Source organism: Bidens hawaiensis, unplaced genomic scaffold, assembly GCF_021521415.1.
Source record: "Bidens hawaiensis isolate Kalapana, Puna unplaced genomic scaffold, B.hawaiensis_p1.1 tig00048171_1, whole genome shotgun sequence".
NCBI lineage: Eukaryota > Viridiplantae > Streptophyta > Magnoliopsida > Asterales > Asteraceae > Bidens > Bidens hawaiensis.
In genome coordinates, this window is record NW_027506064.1 from 36,011 (window position 1) to 46,395 (window position 10,385).

Here is a 10,385-nt window from a genome sequence, read left to right on the forward strand (position 1 = left end):
AACTAGGAAGAAATTAACCAGGAAAGGAAAGAGAGAGAAATAAAGAAGAAAAGTGGGTGGAAATCTTTCAAAGAATTGAGAAGAAAGAAAAAGTGAAGGAGAAAGGAGATCAAAAGGAAAAGAAAGGAAAGAAACCTTTCTTTTCATTTCTTTTCTCTCGTTAAGTAAAACCGCTGTAGAGAGAGAGAGAGAAAGAGGTTCCCGCCATTGTGTAGGGTGTTTGGCGCCACCCAATTGAAAGAAAGCAAAAGCAGGGTGAGGTAGCGAACGAGGGTTGGGAAAATGGATTCAATAGCGTTGCTTCTGAACAACACACTCAGCGCCGACGATGAAGTTCGCCTTTCTGCCACTCAGGCTCTCCACGCCCTCTCACACAACAACCCTCATTTCCCCTTTGCTCTCATCTCCATCGCCATCGGTTGTTAGTGATAATAATAATAATAATAATAATTCATTCTCATCACTTCCTATTATTATTATTATTATTATTATGTTGTTGTTGTTGTTGTTTACTCAAATCAATTTGATTTTAGGTGGGGAGGTGGAGGAGACTCAAGGTCAATGTATAGCTGCCGCAACATATCTAAAGAATTTCACCAGGCGGAATCCAGTCACCACCAACGACTTTAGAGACCTTCTTGTGCGCTCATTGCTTCAAGCACAACCTCCTGCAGTTTTGAAACTCTTAATAGAAGCAGTACGTAATGAGCCAATTCAATTCGGACGGACTATGTTTGTTTGATGTTTTGACTTTTTTGTTTTTTTTTCTTTTCAGTTACGTCCTATTGTTGATGCTGAGTTTGTGAAGCAAAATTCATGGCCTCAACTCGTGCCTCACCTCAAATTGGTCATTCAAGATAGCCATCTGGTTAATAAGACCGGCATCTCAACATGGAAGACCACGAACGCCCTTTTCCTTCTCCACTCGGTTATCCGGCCATTTCAGGTACTACTTTACTTGTTGTTGTTGTTGTTGTTGTTGTTGTATTTATCAGAAATCATTTGTTTGTTTGTGGCAGTACTTTTTGAATCCAAAATTAGCCAAGGAGCCCGTTCCACCTCAATTGGAGCTAATCGCACACGAAATTCTTGTGCCTATGGTTTCTTTGTTTCATCAGTTTGTTCAAGACCTCTGTGTTCAAAATCAAGTTGAAACGGAAGAAGCAGAGAAGAGTCTTCTTATAATGACCAAATGCATCTATTATTCTGTCAGTATCTATGTTCTACCAAAGCTGATGCATGAAAAATCTTGTTATGTTTAGGCAGATGATGATGATGATTATCATCTTTGTGTTTGTTTATGTAGGTGAGATCACATATGCCATCTGCATTGGTTCCGTTGCTTCCGCCTCTTTGCCATGATCTAATTCACATTCTTCAATCTTTAATATTTAATGACGTTGAAGATACATACACACTGAGGCTCAAGACTGCCAAGAGAAGTTTACTCATTTTCTGCGCGCTTATCACTCGACACAGGAAGTTTTCTGACAAGTAACACATTAAAGTTAATCAAGTTTATTAAATCGTGACACTTGTTTATCACTACTGATTTTGTTCTATCTCATCTTACAGACTCATGCCAGACATCATTAATTCTGTTGTGAAACTACTCTATCAAAAAACTGACTTCAGTGTATGTTCTAAAAAAGCGGCAATTTCATATATACCCCTATAAACTTGGGAAAATATCATATATACCCATACAAAACTAAAAATATCAAATATGTCCTTACAAAGTAATTAAAATACCAGATATACTAAATTTATTAAACCAATTTATTAAATGACCATTTTGCCCTCATATATCTATGACATAAAAAAAAATTATATACCTATTTTTAGCTTAAAATTGTTTTTTTACCCATTTTGGAGTAAAACTTTAAAATTACATTAATGTTAATTCGCTTATCGTTCAAAATTCAAATGAAATGTAGGGTTTTTAACAAGGCGTATGGAACTTAATAATCCCATCTTTTTGTAGTTGGCCAATAATGATCACAACTCAAAAAATAACGGTCCCACCTTTCACACTAATTGTTTTCATTGGACCTCTGTTAAAAAAAACTAAACTCTGTTAAGTTTTCTCCGAATTTCAACCGATGTTTTAAGACTTTTAATCGGCAAGATGATACGAATCGATTGATGTAAAACTTACCTCGAAACGGTCCGTTTCCAGACGGTTTAATACTTGTTAATTGGAAGTTTAAACACCCGAATTGAAGCATCAGTTCATCGTCGTCTGGACTCTGGAGCACAATTTCAAGGTAAGTTTTACATAAATCGACTCACATCCACATTTCGAACAAAAGCCCTAAAACATCAGTGTGGAATTTGAAAAATCTTAACGGAGTTAAGTTTTTTTTAAACGAAGGTCTAATGAAAACAGTCAGTGTGAAAGGTCGGACTGGTGACAACTATTTTCTATGGTGGGATTATTATCGGCCAACTACTAAAAGGTGGGATTATTAAATTCCAATATGCCTTTAAACAAGTATAATTGGAAGGGGTAGAATGGTCGGTAAGTAAAAATTCGTTAAAGTTGGGTATTTTTTTTTGTATTGGTTGGTTATATGTGCGAGTTTTCAAGTTTGTAAGGATATATATGAAATTAATCCAAAAAAACGCACTTTAGTTATCATTTGATTGTAGAGTGATGTGGTTTTTATTGATTTGATATGTGATTTGTGCAGAAGCTGGATAATTTGGTAGAGAGGGTTGTGTCTTTAGCTTTTGACGTCATATCTAGACTCCTTGAAACAGGCCCAGTGAGTTTGGATTTCTGCATTAGTCAGTTAGATTTGCTGCTTTTTATTTTATTTTTTTGACTTATGTCTGAAAACAGGGATGGAGACTTGTTTCCCCTCACTTTTCATCTTTGCTAGAGTCTGCAATATTTCCAGCAATAATACTGAATGAAAAGGTTTGATGCACATAATCTGAATACACATGGTTATTGATTTCAATTGATGGTTCTTATTATACTGATTGCATATTTGCGTTAACGGTTACTGAACATTTGCTTGTAGGATGTTACAGAGTGGGAAGAAGATTCAGATGAGTACATAAGAAAGAACCTCCCTACTGAATTTGTATGCATTTATTCTATTTTTTAACATTACATCTTTTCCTAAAACAATAAGTATAAACGATGGATTTTGTGTAACAGGAAGAAATTTCAGGGTGGAGAGAGGACTTATTCACTCCAAGAAAAAGTGCATTGAACTTGCTTGGTGTTATTTCAGTATCAAAGGTCATTGGAATTATTATTGTTATGTATACTATATTGTTATTATTTTAAATATTAAATGTTTAAAGTGATGTTTGCAGGGGCCTCCTGTTGTGGGTTCAGTGACATCAAAGCGTAAAAAAGGCGAAAAGAACAAACAAAAAGGTCGCAGCTCTATGGGGGAGTTGTTGGTGCTTCCATTTTTGTCCAAATTCTCAGTTCCATCTGATGTAACCAACAATAATATAAATGAGTAAGTTCACTAATTAGCATGTAACTTAATGTTTTTAAAGACACATAGTGTAAGTGTTCTTGTAAGATTAAGGTACATAGCTGCATGCTTTCATAATGAACTATATAATTAGCAAAATCAATGCTGTGAAACATAAGATAATTATCTAGCTTAATTTTGGCAAGATGGTCATATTAAAGTACTAGTTAGTGGGGAAATTACAATAAGCAGTAATATTTAAAGTTCAATATAATGACTTTATACTTGTGATATATGCAATTTATTAAACTGCAATTTTCTTTGTTATTAAATCCATGAAATGTTTCCCAGGTTGTCAAATTTTGGTAACCACTATGATGCATTAATGCGGGTGTGTCCCGTGATTAGTTGGCAGATTTAGGTTTTTGAGATCTTTATCGTCTACAGAAGGAAAAAAAACTCAATACAATTTCAAATTACAATCAGTTACTTCTTCACATACATCACAATTAAGTTTAGAGTTCACGTAGAGTTTTCATATTTTGGGTGTGATTCAGTATCATCGCTCATCACTACTGTATAACTGTATAAGAAACAACCATTTAAACAACTGTGCAATTTCATCTTCATTAGTATGCACTATTGCTTTTGTTAACATTGTAATTTTTGTATTTGACAGTTATTATGGTGTTTTGATGGCATATGGCAGCCTCGTAGGTGTAAGGATATCGCAGTCCAAAGTCTCTACTTTATATTTTTCTTACTTAATACAAAGATATAACTAATACTTTCACTCTCAGTTTCTGACAGAGCAGAAACCTGCATATACAGGCATGCTTATTCGATCGCGGGTACTACCGTTATACAACGCATCCATTTGTCACCCTTATTTGGTTGCTTCTGCCAACTGGATACTCGGAGAGCTTGTTTCCTGTATACCTCAAGTGAGTAATAAAATATAGTTTTCTTACTACCTTACATCATATGCATATTTATGATGCCATTATTTGAATTTTCAGGAAATGAGTTCTGATGTATATTCATCCCTGTTAAAAGCCTTAGTAATGGACGACACAGATGTTTCATATTACCCCATACGAGTATCCGCAGCTGGAGCACTTGCTCAACTTGCTGAGGTATTCAATATTCTTCCTATGATGTTTGTGTGTATAGCACACTTAAAGCTCTTTGTTATTGTGCAGAATGAGTTCAGTCCACTCGATTGGTTACCGGTTCTTCAAGTTGTAGTTGACAGAATTAAAACAGACAACAGCGAGGAAGAAACCTCAATTATGTTTGAGCTTCTTAAAACATTAGTGGAGGCTGGAGCTGATGTTGTTGCCTCTCATATCCCACATATTATTTACCTGTTGACTCAACATATTGTGAAACATATCCCTCTTGTTCCTGAGCCATGGCCCCAAGTAAGCCTTGTTATTCACTTTTATTGTCGAATTTCATAGTCATGTATAATAGAGTTAATATTTACACACATAAAGTAACAGGTTTAGGTCTTAAGCAAAAAAAGTTACAAATTTGGAGTTTGTGCTTTCAAATTTTTAACGAGTTTGGGTATTGAGGCTAACGTGAGTTATGTTTTCTGTTAAATTAGGATAAAATGACTATAATACCCTTTAAGGGACTACTTTTTGTAATTTATTTGTATATGTTTTAGAGATATTTACACAAATAGTCCCTGCAGTTAATAGTATAAAAATAGATTTCAGAAATACTTCCCTAAACGGTATTTTAGTCATTTTACTCTACTTTATCATAAAGTTTAACAGAAGTTAGCTTTAATACCTAAACTTGTTCCAAACCCCGAACTTGTTACTATTTTTGCTCAGTACCTAAGCTGTTACTTTGCCCAAAACACAGCAACCATCTGTGTAATTTACTCTAAAAGAAGGTAACTGACACGTGAATCTTGATTATAGGTGGTTGTGAGAGGTATTGCTGCATTATCCGTTATGGCTCAGTATTGGGAAGGTTCTTTAACTGATGACGACGAAACTAATAATGCTGTTGCTACTGGTCGATCTACCATTGCCACAGCTTTTACAGATCTTCTGCAAGTGGCTTGGCTAACATCAGCTCAAAATGTTGGTTTAAATATATTTATTAGTAGTTGGCAAAATGAGCTGTTTGGGAGGGATTAAAAGTTATAACTGTTAATCCAAATACTTTTTAAGTTTTTTTTGTTTTTATTAACATAATCTGTGTCTATACATAATAACTAAGGGTTTTTTTTACATATATATATATATATATATATTTCATTTGGGCAGATTTCGTAAAAAACCAATTATTTAAATTTATTTCACAAAAGTCCTTCAACAGTGTTTTACACATCTGGTTGTTTTGCTTACGTGGATTATATTTTATTTTCATGTTTTTTTTGAAAATTTGAATGTACAGTTACCAAGTGGTTTTTAAAAATTCTCTATTTTGTTCAAATTTAACATGTAGACAGTAGTGACCTCATGAGAAAAACAGAAGCTATCTTGGTTTTGTATGACCTTGTTGAGAAAAACAGAAAGTATGTTGGTTTTGTATGGTGTCGCGCTTGTTATTAATATTATTTGTATGCTTCATGAGCTATATATATACATAATATTCATTCACTATATTCGTCATTTGACTTGCAGAAAAGTGAAGATCCAGAATCTCCATCATCAAGCTGCATAGACGATTCATCAACATTACTCACATTCATCATGTCTGATATTATTGGAAACAATGTTGTTCAGAAACAAACCGTCTCAAAACTTTTACTGATTTGGGCCAGTCTGATTTCAAATTATAATAATTGGGAGGAAGAAGAGGATTCATCTATATTCAGCTGCATCAAAGAAGCTGCGTATCTGCACAAGAAAATAACTTTAACAAACTTCATCCGTGGATCAACAGGTCAACCTTCCATTATTGAAGGAATTTGTGGGTTTGTCAGCAACGCCTTTTCACAGTACCCATCTGTGATCTATAGAGCCTCATCTTCTGTTCACATACTTTTACATGTTTTGACGTGTTCGCATGAAGATGAACATATAATGCATGCGGTTACTGCATCTTTCACAAGCTCTGCGTTTTCTTGTTTCAAAGAGAAACAGGTAAAACAGTCTCATGTTTGGAAGCCATTGTTGCTTGCTATATGTTCATGTTATTTACGTTATCCTGAAATCGTTGAGAAGACATTAGAACATGAAGGATTAAGAGTGTGGGCGCATGCTCTTTTTTCCATTTCTTCAACTATGTTTGAACATGGATTATCAACCGAGTCTGAAATTAAGTTAACTGGTAACCTTTTCTTATTTTAATTCCTCCTATAAAACTTTACAAGCGCTGATCTTAATTTATAGTACTTGTTTTATCTGTCCAAAACGTGTCCGTGTTCATTTATTTAAACTTAAACCGAACAAATGATCGAGCATGAACAATTAAATAAACGTGGTTTTCTTGTTCATGTTCGTTCGTTAAGAAAATGAACATGTTCGTGTTTGTTCGTTTAACTTTAACTGAACAAACGATCAACCACGACCAATTAAACTAAACAAGGTTTTCTTGTTCATGTTCGGTAGCTAAGACAATGAACATGTTTGTGTTCGTTTCCGTTTATAACCGAACAGTTCACGAACATAACTAAACGTAGATGAACAGATTCAACCGAGCTAAGCTAGTTTATACTAATGTGAAAAACAATGTGTTGGGCCTAAAAAATTATTAAAACTAGACTAACTTGTAACGGTGCAAATAATTTTAAATGAATACATTAATGAGCGTAAACTAACGAACAAAATTGGACATAAATGAACTAACATAAACCTTGTAAGTTAACAAACATAAACAAACGTTCACGAACATAATTGAAAGAACAAGATGTGTGTTCATGTTTGTTCATTTAACTAAATGAGCAAAACTTTATGTTCATATTTGTTTGTTTATTAAATAAACAAACATTAACTAATTTAAATGAACAAATCTAAACGAAAGAACAAGACGTGTTCATGTTCGTTTATTTAAATAAATAAACAAAAAACAAACAAAAGAAAATTGTTCATGTTCGTTTGATTTTTTTCATAAATAAACGAACAAATCGCACGTTCATGAACTGTTCACTAAATATTCGGTTCGTTTACAGGCCTAGACTGAACTAATAATATGGTTATGCAATGATATACTTTAACAGTAATGACATTAGCAAAGTTAATGTCGGGACTACATACGAGAGATGGGTTGTTGTGGGAGTGTTTGGCTGCTCTGATGGAAGCCTCTGTGCAGTTGAAACAAGTACAAGAAAATAATGATGAGGATGCAAGTGAGGATGACAATGACAACGCAGATGATGAGGTTTGACTTTGTTTGACTCATAATTTACTTTTTCAGTAATGTCAACATCTCATGTGTTGTTATATCATCGTCTGATAAAAGTTTATGTTAGAGAAATAATAATATTATGTAATAAGGGTATTATAACTTTTTCATATACTGTTAGGGTTTGATAGGTCTCATGACTTCTATATACATACATACATACATCTATATCTATACTATATATAAAGCATGAGTTAGGGACCTCTTAAATTTTAAGAGGTACCAAACTCATTACTTTATGTACAACACACAATGCATCTAAAATATAGTTATTAGGGGTAATTAAGTCTTTAGTCACAAGTATTACTTAACTTTCATTCTTTCAAAATACACCTACAACTTTGGTCCCTCAACTTCACTATCTTTTTGTTAATTTAAATAATAGTTACAAAAATACCCCCTTATTCAAAACCAACCACCCCAAACATTTTTCACGGCCATTGTTTTTTCACCCGTTAATATTTTTTCAAAAACATTACACCATAAAAATGAGCATTTTATTCTCTAAAATTTGACTATCATATAGCTATAGTTATTTGGTTTTAAAAAATTATTATGTTACGTGATTACCATTTAGAACCGGCAACATGTTGAGTCGGGCGAGCTCAGGTCATTTGCAAAACTGGATTATGGTCGAAATGAGTCGATACAAAAAAATGGTTAATTAGGTTCGGGTCGGTACGATTTCTAGTAGAAAAGGGACATGTCAGAATGATGTCGAGTCACAATAGGTTTGGGGCCAAAATGGGTTGATTTAAAAAATTATTTAATTTGAGTATGGTATTGCTATAGTTTTTTAGTTTTAAAAAATTAACATGTTACGTGATTACCATTTAGAACTGGCAACCTGTCGAGTGGGCGAGCTCGGGTCATTTGTAAAACTGGATTAGGGTCGACATGAGTCGATACAAAAAAATTTAATTAGATTTGGGTCGGTATGAGTTTGAGTAGAAAGGGGACAGGTCAGAATGATGTCGAGTTAGAACGGGTTTGGGGCCAAAACATGTTGATTTAAAATATTATTTATTTGAAATTATTGTATATATCAGGTTTACTTCTTGATTTTCGTTACTGGCTACGCAAATGTCATTGTTTACATGTACCGACGCATGTCCAGCACCACGTAACACACATAGTCCAATCTTGGTAAGCGTTAAACCCAACGCCCCGCACCGGTAGTCGGTATGAATTACACGTCTGGTGTTGGTTAAGCATGTTTTAATGTCACTATCGTGCATTACGGTCCGGTTACGTGTGTTCAATCTTTGGTTACACGCAAGTTACACAATTGGCTTTGCACGAGCTACGTGTCCAATTTCGGTCTACGTGCACACTGTCATAAGATGAAATGTGTACTGACAATGAATATGCGTTCAATGTTAAGTTGCGCGAGCACACCGCCGCATCGCGTGGGCACCCATCTAGTGTGTCTGTGTGTATATATATATGTGTGTGTGTGTGTCTTTTTCATTTTTAACCCGTTTGTAATAATTTGTCATTTACATTTTCAATTCCTAATAGTTAATGATATCTTTCACACATTCTCTTTACTAGGATTCAGATGACGACGACGACGACGATGATGAACATGAAGAAACCGAAGAAGAATTTTTGGAAAGATGTGCACAAGCAGCCATCGATTTGGAAAACGGGACTGGTGTGGAAGAAGTGGATGAGGAACACCAAGAGGAAGAAATTGAATTAGGTAATCATCAAAACACCTTTTGCTCTTGTTGCCATTTACCAGTTAGTTCATAACCTTTTGGCTTATAAGAAATGTATCTTTGTGTAGGAGAGTTGGATGAAGTTGATGCACTAAACATTGTAAAGTCATTGATGGAAAGGCATCACCAAGTACTTTTACAAGGCCCCAAGTTTCCACAACAACTTGTTTCAAGCTTTGTAGATGCCTTCCCTGAAACTGCTAACTTCTTTAAGTAGTATGTGCCATAGGACAATGAGATAATCTACAAGGGCATTTGGTTTTTATACCATTTTTTTCTATTTAAAAGATTGTTCTTGAAATTTGTTTGGTTCTTTCTTATGGCATTTGGTTTCTTATAACATTTATTACAGATTGTTTTTGAAATGAGTGGTTCTTTTTATGTGGGAATATGATACTTGTTCTTCATGTTTTGCATTTATTTCTCTGGCAATTGCTCTTGAATGACAATACAAACATCTTATAGGTTCTATTAAGAGCTTGTTTTTGAATTATATTAAGTGATTAGGTTATTGAAATTAGTTACTCCCTCCGTCCCATTATAAGTGTCCTAGTTTGATTTTTCAAGTCTTTTTTGTTTAACTTTGACCGACAATATTTTTGTTTGTGTTATATAATACTTGATGTAAAATATATGAATGGATTAGGTTTTAAATGTATTTTACATTGATATAATTTTCATCAAGTATTATATGACACGAACAAAAATATTTACAGTCAAGGTTGCAAAAGAAAGACTTGAAAAGTAAAACTAGGACACTTATAATGGGACGGAGGAAGTAATTATCCGGTGAGCAAAAAATCAAATTAACCGAACTGGAAAAACCGCACCAAAGCATTAACCGACGGTT

The 10,385-nt window shown here is 34.2% G+C and overlaps 1 protein-coding gene across 3 annotated transcripts; it reads left to right on the forward strand.

Annotated features, from left to right (window-relative positions):
• Window positions 1-274: 274 nt before the first annotated feature.
• On the forward strand, window positions 275-9,993 carry LOC143616570 (importin beta-like SAD2 homolog). 3 transcript variants are annotated; one of them, XM_077089367.1, is made up of 20 exons: window positions 275-418; window positions 534-697; window positions 776-946; window positions 1,020-1,208; window positions 1,307-1,494; window positions 1,576-1,636; window positions 2,694-2,768; window positions 2,846-2,923; window positions 3,030-3,092; window positions 3,170-3,253; window positions 3,331-3,482; window positions 4,120-4,159; window positions 4,241-4,384; window positions 4,460-4,576; window positions 4,643-4,864; window positions 5,378-5,542; window positions 6,089-6,737; window positions 7,627-7,787; window positions 9,366-9,516; window positions 9,604-9,993. In XM_077089367.1, exons 1-20 carry the CDS (start codon window positions 283-285, stop codon window positions 9,750-9,752), a joined length of 3,159 nt encoding a protein of 1,052 aa, XP_076945482.1. In that variant the 5' UTR covers window positions 275-282; the 3' UTR covers window positions 9,753-9,993. The 3 variants fall into 3 exon arrangements, with proteins under 3 accessions (XP_076945482.1, XP_076945480.1, XP_076945481.1); XM_077089365.1 differs by lacking the exon at window positions 9,604-9,993 and having other exon boundaries at window positions 275-421; window positions 7,627-7,793; window positions 9,363-9,438; XM_077089366.1 differs by lacking the exon at window positions 9,604-9,993 and having other exon boundaries at window positions 7,627-7,793; window positions 9,363-9,438.
• Window positions 9,994-10,385: the final 392 nt, after the last annotated feature.